At 40.1% G+C, this 22,015-nt stretch overlaps 2 protein-coding genes across 2 annotated transcripts; one reads left to right on the forward strand and one right to left on the reverse strand.

Annotated features, from left to right (window-relative positions):
• Positions 1-8,657: 8,657 nt before the first annotated feature.
• On the forward strand, positions 8,658-15,013 carry LOC147638846 (uncharacterized). The gene is made up of 12 exons (XM_086783913.1): positions 8,658-9,161; positions 10,229-10,399; positions 12,319-12,531; positions 12,702-12,770; positions 12,859-12,960; positions 13,076-13,299; positions 13,404-13,532; positions 13,610-13,774; positions 13,945-14,082; positions 14,174-14,267; positions 14,383-14,484; positions 14,573-15,013. Exons 2-12 carry the CDS (start codon positions 10,322-10,324, stop codon positions 14,660-14,662), a joined length of 1,404 nt encoding a protein of 467 aa, XP_086640039.1. The 5' UTR covers positions 8,658-9,161; positions 10,229-10,321; the 3' UTR covers positions 14,663-15,013.
• Positions 15,014-16,438: 1,425 nt separating this feature from the next.
• On the reverse strand, positions 16,439-21,889 carry LOC147638847 (uncharacterized). The gene is made up of 9 exons (XM_086783926.1): positions 21,588-21,889; positions 20,387-20,448; positions 20,233-20,304; positions 18,942-20,139; positions 18,797-18,864; positions 18,343-18,708; positions 17,748-18,138; positions 17,265-17,666; positions 16,439-17,151 (listed from the first exon to the last, which is right to left on the reverse strand). The coding sequence occupies exons 2-9, from the start codon at positions 20,411-20,413 to the stop codon at positions 16,970-16,972; spliced, it is 2,706 nt and encodes a 901-aa protein (XP_086640052.1). The 5' UTR covers positions 20,414-20,448; positions 21,588-21,889; the 3' UTR covers positions 16,439-16,969.
• Positions 21,890-22,015: the final 126 nt, after the last annotated feature.

Here is a 22,015-nt window from a genome sequence, read left to right on the forward strand (position 1 = left end):
GTATCATTACATTTGCAGGACATAAAGGTTGGAATGTATATCAATTGGACGTCAAAACTACTTTTTTGAATGGAGATTTTCATGAAGAGGTCTATGTATTTCAGAAAGGTTAGGAATCAAAAGTAAGCTTTGTATGGCCTTAAGTAGGCTCCCGAGCATGGTATGAGAACATATATGCATACTTGGTTGCACCAAGTTTTTACGACATTCCTACTGATAATATCCTCTACATTAAGAGGACTAAAGATGAATTTTTGGTCAGCATGCTATACGTTGATGACATGCTACTCACATGCCCTAATGAGGATTATATTTCAGCTTTTATAGCTAGGTTTTTTGAAATGTCAGATCTTGGCATGTTGTACTATTATTTGGGCATTGAGTTTTGATAGCATATTGATGGCATTGTTAGCATCCAGACACAGTACATAGAGGCATTGTTGAAGAGGTTTAATCTTGGAGATTGCAAACCTATTGCTAGTTTGTCACTTAGTCTTGAAGGTGCATGTGATCCTTTTGATGCGGGTTTGTATTAAGAAGCCATTGGATGTCTTATCTTCTTATGTAATACCATGCTTGACATTCAATATGGGGTCTTAGTATTGAGCAGATTTATGTATAGCCCAGACACAAAGCATTGGCAATATGTCAAATAGATTTTCTGTTACCTAAAGAACACTAAGCATTAGCAATATGTCAAATAGATTTTCTGTTACCTAAAGAACACTAAGCACTTTGGGTTGTTTTATCCCAAGGGGGGTAAATCATAGTTGCATGCATTTACAGACTTAGACTAGGCTAGATGTTATGTATGTCATGGCTCGGCAAGAAGCAACCCACTATGGCCACTTCTAGCTGTGAAGCTGAGTATAGGGTAGCATTTATAACTACAGTTGAGTGTGTTTGGCTCAGACACCTTATTGTTGCTGATTTGGGTATTGGCGAGTCCTTGGCCACTTCTAGCTGTGAAGCTGAGTATAGGGTAGCATTTATAACTACAGTTGAGTGTGTTTGGCTCAGACACCTTATTGTTGCTGATTTGGGTATTGGCGAGTCCTTGGCCACTACCATCTTTACTGATAGTCAGAGTGCTATGACAATGTATAATGTCCACCCTTTAACTAAACACGGATACTCGGACGTTAGTGTGCCATCCTAGTGAATTGGTATCGTGGGTGACCTCGCATTAAATATTAGTTACCTAGTGTTATTGGTATTGCTTGAGATGATGCTTAATGGGTATATGTTGTTGAGTGCACATAGTTGAAGTGTAAAAAGTGGTTTATGCAATTGTTGTGCCATGCTAGTTGAAGTGTAACAAGTGATAATATATGCCATGCTAGATGATGTGTGTAATGATACTCTCATCGTAGTGTATAATGATACTCTCATCGTAGTGTAACAAGTGGTGAGTGTATATTGTGTTGTGCCTATCAACATTTCATATTGGGATTAATTATTGTGGAGATAGCAATTAATTAGAACAACTATTGCGTTTACATTTGTGAGATAGGTGATGAGCAGTACGCATGTCGCACATAGAGGAGCTTATCTATATCATCTCGGAATATTACTATTTTGTATAAGTTATTCTATTGGCCATGTGCCAAATGATTGTACATATTATTTATGCACGCTTGTACGTGGTGTTGCTATATTACAAGCACATATGTTAGAAGAGTTTTGGTTATTTACACTTAGTGTGTAAACAAGATCTAGTGCTTGAGCTATTTTTATAAAAGTGAAAAAGTAAGCTCAAATTTGTACGCACAACTATTATTGGCTCCTTGGGCTATATATTGAATACAAATCTTAAAATACTTATGTCATGGAAGTGGGAGCTACACGCATGACGAGGGAGATTGCACGCAATAGTGTGAAGATGGTGATGTTTACTCTATCTCATGTTCTATGCTATGTTTTAGTCTTGTCAATTTGATTAAAGTCTATGGTTTATTTCCTTGATGTATATATGAGTTTAATTAATTACTTCAAGAAGTACATGAGGTCCCGTGAGACAGTGGTATCAGTGGTATCAGAGCTGTGGGTACTTGCACTTGAAAAAAAGGAATAAGCTCATAAAAATCCAAAGGATAAAGAAGACAAAAACTTAAGGACTCTTGGAAGAACAAGATCAAGGGCATAGAGAGATTGTCACGGTTTCCTCCAAAACCACTATTGCGCAAGAGAAACCACGCCTAGTTTCACAAAAGTGCTTTTTGAAAATTGAGAATGGTTCAAAGATCCTTCTTTATAGATGTAGGGGAGCAAAGCTTGAGGATTAATGCCTTGCTCTCAGTTTTTGAATTGGCACACAGAGTAGTAAATCTATCATGGAAGGCGCATGATTTTTCTTTTCTTCTCTTCTCTTCTCAATAAACAAGGCGCAACTTAGAGAGATGTAGGCTAGTTTTGTTTTTCTCTCTCTTTAGGCACAGGCAAATACACAAAAAAGGGGTGGCGATTTTTCTCTTCTTCTCTGTCTTGATGAGCGACTACAACCGGCGATTACGCAACTAGCTGGTAGGCGGTTTTTTCTCCTTTTCATAGTTTGTGCTGTCGGTGCTTCGCTGCCGTGGAGAAGGTTTTTTTTTAAAACAAGCTTAAACATTAAGCTTATATTATTATAAGCTTATACTATTTGAAATCTATGTTACCATGAACCCTTGCTTTTAATTCAAAGCTTATGATTTGAAGCTTTTAACAGCTTATGTTACTAAGCTTTAAGGTCTTGCAAATTCAGCCCTTCATTTCTTCAAAGAGGGATTTTTGGCAATAATTCGCAACTACGAAAATTCCACTTCTTCTACAAATTGCATAGAGGCAATTCTTATGCATATTTTAGCAAGTGCATATTTTCAAGGGGATTTTTGGCAATAATTCGCAACTACAAAAATTCCACTTCTTCTACAAATTGCATAGAGGCAATTCTTATGCATATTTTAGCAAGTGGACAAAACTTTATGGTGGTTCTTCTTCGACATTTCACGACTCTTTTGATGAAGATTTATTTAGTGTTTATTTACTTGGATTATTTTGACACCAAGGAGTTCTTATGTTAGTTATCTTCTACGTCAGACGTATTTCTTGGGCAATATTTTCGAGCTTTTGAAGATTTTTGGAACCATGGCTTATTGTTGACTATACAACATTAACAAAATTTATTTTGCCACTTCTCTCTCGACAGACAAGTTCTACTTCGAATATTTTGCCAACTCTTCAAATTCAAGCATCATCAACTTCAAAGATTAGATTTTCATCGACTTAAAGCGGCATGACAAGCTTCTTTCCAACAAACGAGAATCAGATTAGGTTGTTACTTTTATAATTTTTAAATTGTTGCTTCTCAAATTATTTCGCAAAAAAGTACTAAAATTTGATGACAAAGAAGAAGACTTCTACTATAGCGAATATTTGGACTCCTAAGGTAATATATTCATTTCATTTGATTATTTTTGCAACAAATTTTATTTAAGACTTTTTATAAATGTCAAGGAGAGTTCTTATACATCAAAATCAGAAATTCTTAGAGAAATTGGCCCTTCCATCTTGTTGAACTATGCTTTATGAAATTTTCACTACGTATTAGTCTTATGGTATGAGACACATATGTGGGATAATTTCTGGTGGTATGGGACACTAGAATTTATTGTTGGATATTTCAGAGTTAGTCTGGAGTCTAGTCTAGTGTCCTTTGTGGTGTGAACAAGGTGTGAACACCCCTTATTTAGGTTTAGGGTCAAAAGACAAAGGCTTTAGTACCTATAAAAGCGTGTACTTGTGTCCTTCATTCTTTAATATGAGTACCATTCAATTTGTGCAATCTCTCTCTCTCACACTTGAGCGCGCTCTCTCTCTCTCTCTCTCTCACACACACACACACTCTCTCTCCACAATGATGATGATATTTCATTCTCCATAGCTCCTTGTGTGGTCCTATGGATACCAATGTGGTATCAGAGGAGGTTCTTCTCGTTGAGGTGCTGCCATAAGCGTTTTTTTTCCTTTCACCATCTGCCTTATGGCATGCACTTTTTCCTTGCATTTTTCTCCTCGAAAAACAACTGTGTTTTTGTCTTGCGCTTTGGCTTTTCTCCTCGTTGACGCTCTTGCTGACATGCCAACAGCAGCAGCAGCTTCTGTTTCTTTTGTTTCAGCTCCGCTCCGTCTGTGGCTCTGGACGCCTGCCCACGGCTCCTTATACGACTGCGTGGCCTCTCACGCTAGTGCCCACTGTTGCGCCCTGCTGGCCCCCAACTACACCATCGTCGCCCTCATTTGCCTGCTCACCTCCTTCTTTGCAACGCCCAACAGTTAATTCGTCATCAACTAGCCAGTGAAGTGAGGTGCTCTTCACCAGCAAAAGAAAAAAAGCAGCTTCAACATTTTATTTTATTTTATTTTATGCTTGTTCACAAGACGGCCACCTCTGCTCGCCAACCCATACGAGAGATAAAATCACCTTTTTTAAAATGGGAGATAAAAATCTTCATCACCAAGAGCTTTCATGGATCGAGGCGTTTGACCATGGATACATTTGATGTGCATATGTGTGCTCCCTCAATAGATGAGAAATGCATCATCATCGATCGTTACTGTTTCATTGAACACATCTACCTCGAAAATCTTGCTTGGACGTGAGGTCTCTTTAGCATGGAAACGACGCCAAAAAAGGATCTTCATCGGCATCGAGGGGAGGATCTAAATCTCTCCATAATTATCTATTTCCTATTTTATGTTTGAATCAAGGGTTCTTTGCTCGGGTAGTCTCCAAAAATCTGAGTTATTTATCTTTTGGATCCTTTTAGATTATGTAACGTCTTATTTCTATAAAAGGCTCCTCTCCATCATACCCTTCTTTGCCCTTGCTTTAGGTGAGGGGGGTTATTTTGGTATGCCGATGTAGGTTGTCTTTGTCACTCGAGGCAAGACCTCACCTCTAAATCTTTCCCACCAAGACCATGCTTGTTAAGCCTTTAAGCCACGCTTGTTGAGCCTCTCAGCCTTTTGTGTCATGATCATTGGCCTCTGAGCCATGCTTACTGGCATCTCGATCTGGAGCGGGGAACACGTCTTGTGTCTGCTTGTGTTGGTATACGGGACTACTGAAGGCAATGCATGCAACTCCACCATCACTCTGAAGGTGGGTTTGTTAGATATTTCGGAGTTAGTTTGCAGTCTAGTCTAGTGTCCTTTGTGTTATAAACACCCCTTATATAGGTTTAGGGTCAAAAGACAAAGGCCTTCGTGCCTATAGAAGCAAGTACTTGGGTCCTTCATTCTTTCATATGAGTACCATTCAAGTTGTGCAATCTCTCTCTCACACTTTAGCTCTCTCTCTCTCTCTCTCTCTCTCTCTCACACACACACACACACACACACACACACACACTCACACACACACACACACACACACACTTTAGCTCTCTCTCTCTCTCTCTCTCACACACACACACACACACACACTCCACCATGATGATGATATTTCATCCTCCATAGCTTCTTGTGTGATCTTGTGTGGATACCAACATTTATTACACATAGAATTCCTTACTGAGGTCAGTTGCTTATCGAGGCAGGAGGGATGTTACATAATGTCCACCCTTTAGCTGAACGGGGATGCTCGGACGCTTGTGTGCCATCCTAGTGAATTGGTATCGTGGGTGACCCTGCATTAAATACTAGCTACCTAGTATTATTGGTATAGCTTGAGACCATGCTTCACAGGTGTATGTTGTTGAGGTTAACAAGTAGTGCCATGCTTGACGATTGTATGTGGCTAAAGTGAAATGAGTGGACTACGTTAGACAAACTGCACACGGTCAAAGCATAACAAATGGTTTATGCAATTGATGTGCCATGCTAATTGAAGTGTAACAAGTGGTAATACATGCCATGGGTGTATAATGATACTCTTATCGTATTGTAACAAGTGGTGAGTGTATGTTGTGTTTGTGCCTATCCAAGTTTCATATTGGGATTAATTGTTATGGAGATAGCAATTAATTTGAACAACTAATGTGTTTACATTTGTGATATAGGTGTTGAGTAGTGCACGTGTCGTACATAAAGGATCTAATCTATATCATCTCATAATATTATTATTTTGTATGAGTTATATTTGTTGGCCATGTGCCAAATGATTGTACATATTATTTATGCAAGCTTGTGCATGATGTTGCTATATTACAAGCACATATGCTAGAAGAGTTTTGGTTATTTACAGTTAGTGTGTGAACAAGCTGCTTTAGTGCTTGACCTATTTTTGTAAAAGTAAAAAAGCAAGCCTAAATTTGTACGCACAACTATTATTAGCTCCTTGGGCTATATATTAAATACAAATCTCAAAAGACTTATGTCGTGGAAATGGGAGCTACATGCATGAAGGGGGAGATTACACCCAATAGTGTGTTGATGGTGATGTTTACTTTATCTCATGTTCTATGCTATGTTTTAATCTTGTCAATTTGATTAAAGTCTATGGTTTATTTCCTTGATCTATATGTGTCTGATTAATTTGTTTAAGAAGTACATGAGGTCTCGTGGACATGCAATTGTGAGGAATCCACTTTTTCATGCTTGTAGAAAGCACATTGAGGTGAATTATCATTATGTTAGGGAGAGATGCTCCACAGGGAAAATCATCTTGGCAGGATAACATGGCAAATTTATTCATAAATGCTCTCTCACGAGAGAAGTTTAAAGCTTTTCACAAAGGATTAGTCTGGGATCCCTCTCATAGTCCAAAGAGCTTGGCACATCTCTGTACTTTTAGTACTAGCTCACTCCTTGTTTACAAAGGGAGATTTGTAGCCATATTTGGTAATGATATGTGTAAACACACTAGGACAAACTCGGGCACTTTTTCCCTCTTTAAGAGTTTTTTTTCCTGTGCTAGTAGACACTCATCTTGAGGTATACTTATCATCTTTATACATTACACATTCATTATCTATCTATCATCTCATTGTGTGCCCCCTTGAGCTTCTTCACTATGTGTGTGTGTGCATGCATTTATGCAACCCTGTTTCCAATAGTTTTGTCATCTTTTATACAAGGTTTTTAAATCCTAATAACAGATATCGTAATCCACAACCATTGCCAATGTGCATCATGCAATGTGTAGCCAAAGGTTCCCTTATCAAGCCCGCTTCCTCATGCCTCTCTCCTCTTCTATAAGGCTCATTTTTCATTTTTTATGTAGAATATTTATAGATTCCCTTTGAAAAGCCATATTTTTTGTGATCGTCCACTCCTAAACACCCTAATTGATCACGTTTAAAGCGATCAACATGAGTAGGAATCTTAGCCAAAATTCTAAAGAGTATTCCATGTTTCTTTCTAATTTTAGCCAAATAAGAAAAACACTAATGACTAAGAAGATTACCATTTGCTAAGAGTGAACCTTTGTAAAGATTTTGGCTTGTAGAATGTGGCTATGTTGTGAGGTCAAGATGAAAAGGACTATGGCTTAGCTCCTACTAAGCTCAAGGCATTACAAATTTGGGGAGGAGGGAGGGTGATGTAAATAGCCATTTGAGGAGTTATTGGTCGTGACTTTACTCTTAAGGCCACGTTTCTTCCTTCAAAATCCAAGGTAGAGCTTATGCAAACTTTGCGGATGGCAAAAGATAGCTCTAGGAGCTAGTTGTTTTGGTATTGCATTGCTTGATGATGTGGATGCCGCAAGATGTTGAGGACAATTGTTTAAACTTGATATGCTAATTCAAGTGGCTTGGTTTGTTAGATGCATTACATGATGGAATGTAGCTAATTAAATGTTGTGCTTATCTTTATGCCTCTTTCCCTTGAGTTGTAGACAAGAACTTGGTAAGTAATGTAGCTTCAACAAGTGTGTTAGGAGCTACTATAGAGCTCGCTACCTATGAGATGAACTAAAAAGCTAATGCATAGAGGTGTAAGACTGAATCAAAGAATGACCACCATTGAATATATAGAAAACTACATTGCTCAAGAGCTATTTCAACAAAGATAAAATAGGGCCTAAGCCTCTAATGAGATTGTAGAGAAAGGGATAGTGCCCAAGAGTTATTTCAAAAAATAGAGCCTCAGCCTCTAATGAGAATTAGTATCAATCAGTCCACATTAATCACACCTAATTAAGCTACTTTCCTTGATCCTAGCCTTAAGGGCTATAATTTCAACTTGAAAATTGAAGAGGATAGCTAGCGTGGATCAAAGAAAAACCAAAAAAATCCATCTCTTCTACCAATTGAGTTACAACTTGGCCACCACTTTTTCGACCCAATGCCAAATGGACAGTTGGCAAGTTCTGTGCAAAACTTGGCCCATCACTCTGCCTCATATATACAGTGGGAATGCGAGAGAAAATATTTTGCTGACAGAGTCATTTAATGAGTCGTCGAGAGATTTGGGGAACATCCATCCACATTATTTAATGGCGGGTCCCTTCTGGAACCTCTGGTCACCTGTCTTCTCTCCAATGAGGCGGGTACTTCGCACTGCGAACCCTCTTGTCTAAGTCCCACGCTTTTTAAAAAAGCGCGGAGCATGGGATCTACGGCTGGGAAGTGGGGTGGGCTTTTCACGGGAATCTGGGCCGTCCAAAGTACGAAACTAGGCCAAAAATATTGAACTCGGGCATCGGGCTGATGTGGAAGATTTTTGCACGCGTGGCTCTTCTTGTCCTTCTCACTCTGGCATCTGGCGGACCTGACGCGGCAGACCCTAATCCTAAAACCAGCACGGTTGCATCTCTCTCTCTCTCTCTCTCCCCCTTCCCTCTGTTAGCTCTCTCTCTCTCTCTCTCTCTCTGTTAGCCGTCTCTCTCTCCCCCCCTGCCCCCCCAAAACCATCTCTCCTGCTTCATTTGGTTCTTGTTCTTTCCCGGCCCGGCTCCATCCTCTTTACGCAGAGGAGCTGCCACCAAAGATACAAAACTTCTGCCATAGCTGGCTCTACTGGATCTTCTTAAGAAGCACAGCTTGCATTGGAAGGTGTTTTCATGTACAGGCAGAAAGCGTGGGACTAGTATGGAGATACACGAATGCAAGCAAGCTCCGCATTATGTAATTAAGGAGTGATTGGAAGATGGAGGGTACAGCAAGGTCCCTGTGTATGTCAATGTGCTTTGTCTCTCTTACATCATCTTGATATTGCGAACATGCAAGCCATGGAAGGTGAGTCTATTTTCCCATTTTCTTTCCAGTTTGCTTGGATTTGGGTTTTCATCTTGAATGCTTAGTTTCCAAGAAAAATACAATTCATCGATGTTTGAGGGTCGGCTGCATAGATTGATGAAGGTGCATATGCTTAGCTGCTCAGATGGCATATCTTCGCTTGTGTCTTTTTCATGTGCATGCATGCAGATGGTGACTCTAATGCTTTAGTTATGTTGCTGCCCTTCCTCTTGACTAAGTCCCACGCTTTTTAAAAAAGCGTGGAGCATGGGATCCACGGTTGTGAACTGGGCCAGGATCATATTTATACAGGCTAGATTCAAAGCTGATTTTTTGCACTAAGGTTGGCTTGCAATTGGAGAGTGGCTCTTCATAGAGATTTGTAAGGTGCAGCAGAGCAGGGTTTTTTGGGAATGGCACCTAGAAACCAACAGGGCAAGGGCAAGAAGGCTCTTGCACAACAAGATTGCAAGCTGGGAAAGAAGGTCGTTGCAGGGCAAGGAAGCAGCAAGGGTAGAGACGACGATGGGTTGGATCCAAAATTGGAGAAGCAAGCCTCGACTCTGCCCAAATCACCAAATTTAGGTGGAACATTTGAAGAAGGGGCTGCCCCTGATAGCCTTAACAAAAGGCCACGAAAAAAGTTGGAGGTTAGAATGGGTATGGCTGCATCAAATGTGCATGAAAATTTGGAGCCGCCGGTAGATGTAGTCCAAGCTCCGCATGGAAAAGAGGCAATATCAAGCATCCCCCTACCATATGTGGAAGTTAAACTCCCAGATGGGAGGCTCGTTCGTCAATGTCGTGCAAGCAATGTATGTCCGACGAGCGAAGCCTTCATTGAAAAGAGGGTTCGGATGGAGGAGCACCTCCGAAAAAAGCATGGCTTACAAGTTAAAATCCCTAAGCGTGTTATTGGTCGTCCAACCAACAAGCAAATGGCATCTCGCCCAAGCCGCATATTCCCTCATCCTAATGCAAGCAGTTGGAAAAGACAAGCAGAAAAAAGATTTCATGACAAGGATAGAAAATTTGAGAGGAATTGGCTGACATATGAGCATGCGCAGACTTTGAAAGCGGAGCAAGCATGGAACGATCTTGAAGAGGTGTTTAGGACAGGCACAAAGGAGGACTACATTGCTTCGTGGGTGAAAGACGCGATGACATCCTACATGTCGACGGCTGCAAATCGCTTGGCCAAAATTGAGAGTCGAATCGCAGCTCATGGACATACAAAAGTAAGTCTACATGCTCCGAAAAGAAGTTTATAGTCTCTTGTTTTCATAAATATCATGATTGTTTAGTCTTTTGTTTTGGATCATGTGTGTGCTACACATATGTAAAGCATATAGTCACATGCAGTTGAATCTTGATGCATCTTGTTGAGTTAGGATGACTTAACATTAAACTAAGGTAAAAACAAATTTTGTAGACAAGCATCATTGACCTATATTTAAGGCATGTCTATAGCATGACCATAGTTTACCAAAACTGCCTTAGTTCATTGTCCCGGTCTTGATTACTAGACATCACCCTAGTTGCAAAATCATGGTTGTCCTTTTGAGGCATGTGTGTATATGCCATCTATGTGTGCTATATGTATATGTTGTGTGTGTCAAGTGTGTGCATGCATGTATATGTGTGTGTGTTATACGTACATGCCATATGTGTTTGTTGTACATATTATGACTTTGGAGTATGTGTGTAATTTCCCATCCGTGCATGCCATGTACTTCTTTGCAAAAAATGAGAATTTTCACCTTCCAGTTCTGATGCATGTTGCAACGCATTGGAGCATATGATTTTACAACATGTTCGAGCCGATATGCTATTGCATTGCATAATCTTTTTAATTCAAATAAGCCTCTCAAACATACGTGGTTTTGATTAGGCCATGTATGTCTACAAAGCATGTGTTTGTTTTGCATCCTTGGGTAATTTGAAATTGCCATTATCAAGTGTGTGTGCATGCATTGCACACATGTTAATCACATCCCATTCTCTTATATTTAAGCTTCATGTTTCTGTTCCAAATAGTTCTCTCTTCTCTGAACCGTTCCTGTTCTCCTCCTTCCCTTGTGACTATGCTTGTGTGTAATCAAATGAGCCTCAAGAACACACACACACACATGCCCTTGTTAATAGACATTACCATTGTTTAGTACCATTGACCTTTATTTAAAACATGGATGTAGCATGACCATAGTTTACCAGAACTGCCTTAGTTCAGTGTTTCGGTCTTGATTACTAGACGTGGCCATAGTTGCAAATTATAGGTATTCTTTGAAGGCATGTATGTGTGTGCATGTGTGTGTATGTGTTATACGTATATGCCATATATGTGTTGTATGTATATGTCATATGTGTGCTTGTACTTTTAAGGTGTGTGCATGGGTATGTGTGTGAGTAAATGTAAATGCATGTGCGCATGCATGTGAGTGAGTGTCCATTGTCAAGTGGATGCATTGCACTCATGCAAATAACGTCCCATTCCATTTGATTTAAGCTTCATGTTCTCGTTCCAAATAGTCCTCTCTTCTCAAAACAAGTTCACATTCTCGTTCCCTTGTGAGTGACTATGCTTGTGTGCATGCATGTGTGTGCATGCAAATGAATATGTATGTGTGTGCATGCATATGAGTATGTGTGTATATGCATATGTGTGTACATCCTTGTGTATAATCAAATGAGTCTCGAGAACACACACACACACATACATGCATACACAAACATATTTACACAAGATCTTACTTCTATGTCATATCATATGCATGTGTGTGCATGCATATGAGTATGTGTGCATATGCAATGTGTGTCATGTCATGTCATGGTTTAGCAAAATATGGCATGACCATAGTTTTTACCAAAACTGCCTTAGTTTAGTGTCCCGGTCTTGATGTCTAGACATGGTCATAGTTTACTAAATCTGCCCTAGTTTAGTGTCTTGGTCTTGATTACTATAGTTTGCAAAATCATGGGTGTTGTTTTAAGGTGTGTGTATGAATGTGTTATACGTACATGTCATATGTGTGTGTTTTGTATGTCGTATGTGTGTGTGTGTTATATATAATAAGTACACTGGCTTAGCTACTAGATATGTGTGTAGGTCAAACCTTTACCTGCATGATTACACATTGTTATGGATGACCTTGACCAGCAAGAAGAGATGCAAAATCTTGAGAGTGACGAGGAGCATCATGGTCAGAATGATGGGGAGCAAAATCTTGAGAGTGACGATGAGCACCGGGAGCAAAAGTTTGAGAGTGACGATGAGCACCATGGTCAAAATGATGGGGAGAAAAAGATTGAGAGTGACGATGAGCAAAAGCTTACAAAAGGAGGGATGGGTTCAAAGGCCAGCACCAAGACGGTAAGTGTTGCTCTTTATCACTATCTTTGTTTGTACTATTTCTTTGCTCTCTTTTTGGTATATTGTCATGCATGCTTAGTGGTGATGGTTTACATTGATATGGCCTAAGTTCACTATCACGGTTTACATTCCATATCATGCATTGCGTAATTATACAATCTTGTTTGTAGGATTTGAAAATTGGTGAGAATGTTGCGCAACATGTAGACATGGAAAAAATTATGGGTGTCAAGAAGCTAGTAAGTGCTCCTTTTTCTCTCTTTTGTTTAGAGCTATTTCTTTAGTCTATTTATGATATTATTTATGTTGCCTTGTCATTCGTTGTAGATGGATGATCTAAAAGGAAGCACAGTGGACGAGGCACTTGACTGGTCATTTCAATTTATGAAGATTAGCAAACCAATGCAAGAAGGTTTGGAGGTAGACAAGGTAGATAGACATAAATATAATGAACTCTACTCTACTATGTGTTATATGCTTTCTTGAGATTGCATGGGTGCAACATTAAAGTCTTCGTAAGGTCTCTTTTCTTTTCTTTTTGTAGGCATGTGGAGCTACAAGGAAGAAGTTGCCTGTTAGATCTTCTCGATCTTCTCGTGCAATGCAAAATCACAATACCACGGTGCCAATTAATATATCTTCTCCAACTTTGTCTAAGGCGAGCAACAATATCAAGCTCACATTTGAGATCTCTAACTCGCATGTTGCCGTGGTAAAGAAAGGGGAAGGATGGCTACGAATAGCAAAACGTAATGTTGCAAGATCTAGGTTAGTGGGTCACAACTAATTGGCAGTTTTGTGTGCCCTTGTTGTATTGTAAGATCAGCATTTGTTTTTTATTTTCTCTTTTGATATTGGGATTTCCATTGCAGGTTGAATTCAGGGGTTGAGATTGAGTTCAATTCCACGAGGTATAAGCTGTATGCAGCAATAGATGAGCCACTTTTGAAGGCAATCTTTGTTGATGAGGCATCAACTAGAACTATGAATCTATTTGGAATGTAAGTTTGATAGACTTGTCATGTGTTCTATGTCATGTTGTATGGATGAGCGTTTATTTGCCCCCTTTCATGCACAGATGGATGGAGAATATGTTGCCATGCACCGTTCTTGAGAAGGTGTTGTTCGTTGACTCCATGTGGTATTCCATGACGTTGGAGCTCCGTGTCACACACCTTTCGGGTTTCTTTGCTGGCATCGACATGTCCAAACTTGAGTTGTGTTTCTTTCCTATTATTTGCAGGTGTGCACATGGCAACGGAATAGTAATCAGCTGATTTTTATTTATTTATTGCATTTAGCAGTCTGCTTTTCACTTTTGCTGGTGTGCATATGGCAATGGAATAGTACTCAATTATTTATTGCAAATAGGAGTCTGCTTTTCACTTTTGCTGGTTGTCTTGTGTGCAATAGGAGCCATTGGTCTCTCTTCGTGCTTTATGTCAACAAGGACAAAAGGGTGCTTCGTTTACGGGGGAAGAAAAACTATCTGTTGTACTTGGACTCTTTGGGACTTACAGACCCAAAGGAGTGTTTGGAAAGCTTATACAGGTATACGTACAAAACTAGTGTCTTTGTGAATATGTAGGTCACATATTCTCTCACAAAGCATAACACAATCTAAGCTTTGTATTTTATGCAGCGCTCTTAAGTGCTTGGCGCCGCATGTGGCTGATTCAGTTGTCCAATGTGCTCTTTATGATCCTGCAAAAGAGCTAGACCTAAAGATTGTTGAGGTGGAGGCTAGTTTTCTTAGTTGTTTCGTTGGTATATCAATGTTGAATTATGTGTCCATATGCTATTTGTGCATGATTTTTTGTTGTCTACATCCTATATGTAATTTTGGAACAGGTACCAAAGCAGCCCAACGGCACAGATTGTGGCTTCTATGTGATGACATTTGTGAGGTATCTCATTGCCGGCATACTGCAAGATGGCATAGGCAAGACATGGGTAAGTCCAATGAGCTTAGCATGGCTTGATTGGGTAAGGTATTGGAAGCTCAATGTTATATCCTTGGCTTGTTGGCATTTGTTTGCAGCTTACAAAGGATTGGTTCCAGCACGAAGAGGTGTGCAAGCTAAGGACGGAGCTACACCAATGGTGCATGAAATGCTTAGGTGAACCCTGAAGAAGCATGTTTGGTGCAATGCATCGGCACTTTTTGGATCGGCGAAACATACTTTTGAGGCGGCACACTACATTTGACGCTTGGCAGCCATACTCAGTTTTTTGGGCAGCCATCAGTTCAGTTTTTTGGGCAGCCATCAGTTCAGTTTTGGAGCAGTTCAGTTTTGAAGCAATTTCAGTTTTTTGGGCCATCAATACAGTTTTAGTGCAGCATTTTGCGAGTATTTTGGGATTAAATTCTCCATTTTTCAATATCTGCTGTAATTACATTCTAAAACAATTATATCTTGCCCACTTTTGTAATGACATTCTACTTTTGTAATGACATTCTACGATCAAATGATTAATTATACCTTGCTGCCTCTTTTAAATATTGTTTTGGACAATGGGTTCATCCTCTTATGGATGCATTGAATGTCTACCTCTATCCTTAGTAAAGTGTGTACAATCTAGGTTTTTATTATGCTTGTCAATGTTTTGGCAGTAGGATTATTGCCCTCTGGTGCAAAGGCCACTCTCTTTGCATATTTAATGTATTTAGTCATTTCCAAATTTGCCCAATTATTTAGTCTTGAAGCGTTGATTTGCTCGTGCCATGTGACTATCTCACACACACACACATACACACACACATGTATACATACATACACGTCTATAAATAAATAAATACAAGTTGTAATATGTATGCTCATAAATGGGTGCCTATTCAAGTATCCATGTGTGTGTGTGTGTGTGCGTAGCACCTAAGCTTCACACATACTCTAGCTTCACACATACTCTGAGATTAGAAGCTTCCCAACACGAGTGAGCAGTAAGGTTGTTTTTCCCAATTCCATTCTGCAAAATTTTAATAGAAAATGTAAAACCACAAGCTTCAACTACGAGCCTTTAGCATTATACCTAAGAGACCAACAAAAAACCTTGAATGCTTGATGATGCCGCTCATATCATGAAGAATGTTTAGAGCGTGCTTTTTTTATTGTACTAGATAGCTGGAAATCCCTTATTGTACCAAATCAGTGTGCAACACATGCATTTACTAATCCAACATAGCTTTGATGTATAGCTATAGCCAAATATCATAATATTTCCAACACGGACATAACACTAATGCTCATGCATTTCCAAGTCGATTTCAACTCTTGTGTTTTGACCAATACAAGGCATATATTTCCCACACCAACACACGTGTCAAACCGGCTTACATGCCGTTTATGCATCCACTTAAACAAGGCATAAATGTTTCCAAATCAGCATTTTTTATGCATGCTACTAAACCACAACTTTCTTTCATGATCTAGCATCCCCAATGCTTGCTTGTACCTCTTGCTTTGCATAAACTCTATACTTTGGCAAAAACTACCTATTTGGAAAACCTGAAATTTCCAGTTTTGGGCATGCTGCCAAAATAGGACATGCTCAAACCTCTATGAAAACTGATGGGAGTTGTTTGTGACCTCTTATTACCATCAATCCTACATTAAAGCTACCCTCGGACGTGAAAAATGACCAGAGTTGAGCTTGTAGTGAACAAAATATGCTTACCTTATTTGAGCTTCTCTACACTTCAAGAGCCTTCCAATCAAACATTCCATAACACATGACATTCCAAGCAACACTAAAACTCTATTATATACTACAAAAAAAGGTTACAAGTTTGATTGCATTCTTGAAACGCGACAAAAAATTATAGACATAAAAGAGACAATTTCAAGTTTTACTCATGGATTCCAATGCATGAGAAATGAAACCATCTCATTATAAAGAGTACTTCCATGACAAGAGAAGCATTTAAATCTTCAAAAAATATCTTAGTTGATTGGTTGTGACATGTCTTCTCAACAACAATGATAGTACTACCGATCAACCACTGTACACAAGCATGATCCTATGTTGAGATGCATGGATCTTTTCAAGCACAATCCCGTTGTTGAGGCATAAGTTGAAGTGTCTCTCATCATCTTCGTGCAAACCATATGCACAAGATATAATCACTCCATTCTGAACAGATGAATCATCACATAAGTTGAAAACTTTGTTGAGAAGATCAACTTCAGAACCGACTGGGGCATGTCTCCTTGACAAGGGGAGTAATGCATGACATGTATGGCAAGAGTGTGTTTGCAAAGGATCAATCATCAAGGTCTTGCTGTAGCAATGGGGGCAAAATATACGATTCCTCTTTTCAAACCTCACTCGACTCCTTCCATGCTGATGCTTACGTCTTAGCGTACCCGTGAAATTACGCTTTGTTGGCTGTAATGGGGTTGTCCCCTCCTCAAGAGCAACAGTACTTCCTTCATGTTTCTTACCATGACCAAGCCGAGTAAGAGTCACATGAGCTTGGATTTGGCGAATGGAGCCTCGCAAAGGTAAGTCTACCTCCTTTGGAACCACCAATGCAAGAAGACTCTCTTTTGAAACCCTCAACCGTTGAAAGATCAACTCCTTTCGTGTGGAGTCGCATGTAGAGAGACTCTCCTCGAGACCCTGCAAAATATTTTTGAAGTCCTGAATGCAAAGATCTAGTTGTTCATCAATATTAGTTGCTACTTTATGCTGCCCATGCTCAATGTTGAGCCCTATTCCTTGGTCATTCTCACCAATGTCAAGATCTTGCCCTTCTAAATTCAGCCATGGGGTACCCTCATCATTTTGTCCAACATCAACATTATGTTGCAGCTGCCCCAAAGAACGTGCATTGTCAACAATAGGCAAAATAGCATACAGACTTGGAAAATGATGCTGTAATATCAATCGAATCCCATATAGATGTTTGCAGTTGGATGTCCAATCCGGACAATCACAGTAGCTACATTGCATGCTTACATGGTACCATCGTGTGGGCTTAGACATGCTTTGGATCTTGAAAAGCATTGTTGATTCATCAATCACTTCCAACGTTGTTGAATCATCTTTGTACCTTGTAAGGATGCTCTCGCCTCCTGCGAGTCTTGCAGTGTGACTCTTGCTTGAACCTTGGATACTAAAGCGTCCAGAATCGGCTGAGAAGAAAACAAGAATCCATTCAGAGCAGCAAATCCTACCACTGAAATACTATGGCATAAAGAAAAATGGCAATTTACCTAACTCTTGTTTTTGTTTGAAAAACTCTAGTAAAGTACCCCCCATGTGTGTGCCTGTCTGAGAGTCGCCTACGAGAGCATGCAAGAGGACCAATATCGATCTATTGATTTTTGCATCCAAGAGGGTGTACTTGATGTACTGCCATAACCTCTCCACTAGGTTTGTTGTGTCGACGTTTCCATGTGGAAAAAGACGACCAAACTTGGGCCAACGTGTCCGCCACACACATGTCTGCCCACACCAACCATTAGAAACATAGCGGCATACATTCACATGTGATGAGTACTGCTGCAAGAACACTTGGAATCTTCCTTCAAATGCCTGTTCAGAATCTGCTTGCATGAGGTTTGATAGCTTATTATAAACATCATTTTGCTTGTCTTTTGAAACCTGCAAAGTAGCAAAACAACTCAGAACCATGTCCAGCACTCTAGTTGTCACTCATAATAGACAAGGGTATGAGAAGACCTGTGGCAAAAGGTTTTCCACCCATGCTTTCTTGGCATGAAACCAACATAGTAAGACATGCGCGGCGATTTATTGACGTTGTCCTTGGTTATCTTCAAACCAGCAACAAGAATCTGCATTAACCACCTTCTGAATGGCTTGTAGCTCTATTGGGCATTTGTCGATTACAATGGCAGTAGGGCGGGTTTGAGACATTCTTGAGAAGATCAACTTGAAGGTAAGCTCTAAAGCTATGCTCTCTTGATTAGTGGCAACGTCACTTATGCACATCATTAGCCAAATTGGAATACCGACACCGTTTTGGTTGGGCAACACAGCTGCATAGAGAGGTAGACCAAAAACATTCGTCTTAAATGTGCTATCCACAGCCCAAGCATTATGGGGAGAGAAACGCATTGCCATCTCCAACATCCACGCATCTTGAATGATAAGGATGAATGGTCTTTTGTATTCATCGATAGCATTTGGATTATAGGGTTGAACATAGATCACCTAAAATAAGAAAATGGTCACATAGGTGCTAAATTCTACCATACGAAAAGGCATAAAAGAATTGCATAACCTCCATTTTGTGGGCTACCTTGTTTTGCTCCTTCAAACGGAGTGCTTCCATGTACATTGCCTCCCAAGCATCATCTGAATTTTTCCCTGCATCAACAAGGACAGCTGACTAAATCATATTGCCCCATGACATGCAAACAAACAATCAATGTATAGCATGTTACCTTGAGTGTGCATTTGGTAGGCGATCATCTGTACCTCCTTGGGAATCATAAAGAAGCGAAAAACCACACAATCAAGGGGAGAGGAGCTCTCCATATGGAATCGCTCTTTTGATTTTGACATCTTAGCTACATGACGACATGTTCCGACGTCAAATAAGTCATCCATGCAGCATGCTATCACACGCGGGTGAATAGGCAAATAATAAAGATCATCCCTAGACCCCGGAACATGCCCTTCATGGACATTGTGTAGGAGAATGTTAACCTTATCAGAGTCATTTGCATACTCCAATACCACCTTAAAGGGGCAGCCACACCGCTTTGATTTTCGCAATCTTCGCTTTTTACCACCACTTCGAGAAGGCTTTCCCCCTCGATGGCAAGCAAACTCTTCCACCCGCTTATGTGGCCCATTGTGCTTGGACCGAAGTGACACTAGTCTTACCTTGTGCTGAATCATGATGTCAACCAAACATTCTTGAACATGAGGCTGATCTGTGACTATAATCAAAGAGGGTTTTTTGTGTTCTTTCTCACTTGCACGCACCTTATGAACATCTTGCTGATGTCTTTCATGCAACTGGCATCCACAAAGAACGATCCAATCTTTGATATAGCTTATTGGAATTCCATGGCTTTGAATATCTGTGCACCATTGTGTCTTGATTGAATTTATAGTGTCTTTCTCGCCTTGGTGTATTGCACGATCTCGAAGGAGATGAGATGCTTGTATGATGCATTCCCAATCTTCAATGGCTGCGATCTTTAGGTTGGGTGCTAATTTCAAGCAGATGTATTGACCGCCATCATGGATAGGAGCAACACACAAACCCTCCTTCATCCTCTTCCACCTTTTCAAATTAAGCAAACCTCGACAATCATGTGTCTTTAAGGTATCGAGTGTCACATTGATTTCCCCTTGAAGATCCGATTTCATTAAACTGTAGCTTTGCTTGTCAAAGGAGAAAAATGTACTTGAGACATATAAATATGGGTCCAAGGTATCCCTTGATTTGGGGCATGGGCTTTGTTGAGCATCATCCATGATGTCACAAGCTATGGGACATAGATGTTCTTCCTCATCTTGAATGAAATCATCTTGATCAATGTCATCACTCGATGTATCGCCACACATTGCATCCTCTGAGAAAGCCTCCATTTCAAATTCATTCGTAGCATTTGCTGTGTCCCAATCAACCTACGAAAAGCAACTCCTCATTACCATTCTTTTGTTGATGTGGAAAACAATGCTTGTACTATCCCAAAAAATCTAGCTTTTGACCATGCATACCTCATTGAGATTGGGGATGGGGACCTTGCATGCATTGGTTTCACCCGTTGGCAAGTTGATATCATGTACAACCTACAAAAAAACCCAATTCATTAAAACACACACACACACACACACACACACACACACAAACACATACACACACACAACTTACCTCATTTAGATCTGGAATCCAATTCATGATCAAGTCCTCTATGATGAGCTCCTATGTTTCATCTGTCCATCAATCCAAAATAGGGCCATTAGATTTAATTCAGCTCTAGTGGTAAATTGATGGCTTATGGACATAGAGAACCTTGCAAATAGAATAGCTCGAGTGGTAAATTGGTACCCACAGCTGCCTTCATAACCAGCCCATACAATAGAAGCAAGGGCTGCCCCTCCTCCCCATACCTTCCAGCCATAAAAAGCCCAACTTGCATGTAACTCCTAATAGAAGATGGCATGTCCATCTAGACAGGCACAAAGTAATAGAGCTTCATATTTGAGTCATTATGGAATAACTAAGCTGAAAAAGGCCTAGAAGCTCCCCATATGTAGTTGGAATTACACCAACCATAACAACATCATGTGTTGATATGGAAGGGGATGGCTATCTATGAGGGGATGGTTGTGTTGATATGGAAGGGTGGATTCTTGCATCATATGCACAAGATGGTAATTTGTCATATAGTAGCTCAAAGTTCATAGAAGTGAGGTACCCTTGAGGGTTGCTCTCTCCACATGGATTTGGATTTAAATTCAAAGCTTCTAGCACATTGTGTATGCCCTCCTTCTCTCCCTCCTCCATTGGACTACTTCTAGCACAATCATCTCCTCCTCGTGTTGCACCTTTATCACCTCGACGACAAATGTGTAGACATAAGAGAATGAAAGAACGCAATGAGCTTTAGTTTTGGATATTGAAGCTTTGTATACAAGCTTCCATTGGATTGAATAAAGCTTTGACAACATGAAGTATCCACTGAAGACTTCATCATGCAATGGGTTTTTTGTGGATCAAATTATGGCAAAAGGAATGCATTGTCGGGCTTACTCAAAACATAAGAGGCTTGAATTGGGTGTGGAGGACTTCATGAAGCAATGCATCATCAAAAAAGAAGTTATGGCACCATGCAGCAAGGTCATTACGAAGTCAGGGATACAAGACATTATTAAAAAAGCCTCAATGATAAAATGTATTGCATTGTGCTTTATCAAGCACTTAGTGATTGGCTCTTGATTTGCAAGCTAACACAAGCTACGGATAACATTTTTTTCCCTTCAAGCTCCTTCTTAATCAATAGGAAAACAATAAAACAATGTCATGAAAACAAGAAAATAGATTGGAGAGATAGAGCGTTAAAGAACCTTACCAGATTGAATACACGTCCCTCTTCCTAGCTTGGTGGTGGCAGATTGGAGATTCTACTTCTATAGCCGGCTGCACCCCTCCTCTCTCTCTTTTATTGAAGATATGTAGATGCCATGGAGTATTCCTAGATCCTTTTCACCTCTCTCTCTGTGGATGCATGAGCTATCAGCTGATTTCAAATACACTAAAATTTTGCAAGAGAGCAAGACCAATCGATAAGGTGTACAGTGTATGTGAATGTGTGTGTGTGTGTGTGTGTGTGAGAGAGAGAGAGAGAGAGAGAGAGAGAGAGATGCACATGTAATTCAAATTTAGCGCAATCATTTGCCTTGTGCCCCCCTGTGTCCCTGCAGCCACGCATACATCCATGTCACACACCTCACTTGCCACGCGTGCAAAAATCTTCCACATCAGCCCGATGCCCGAGTT

Source organism: Cibotium barometz, chromosome 4 (genome assembly GCF_041138505.1).
Source record: "Cibotium barometz isolate CiBa-2024 chromosome 4, ASM4113850v1, whole genome shotgun sequence".
Taxonomy (NCBI): Eukaryota; Viridiplantae; Streptophyta; class Polypodiopsida; order Cyatheales; family Cibotiaceae; genus Cibotium; species Cibotium barometz.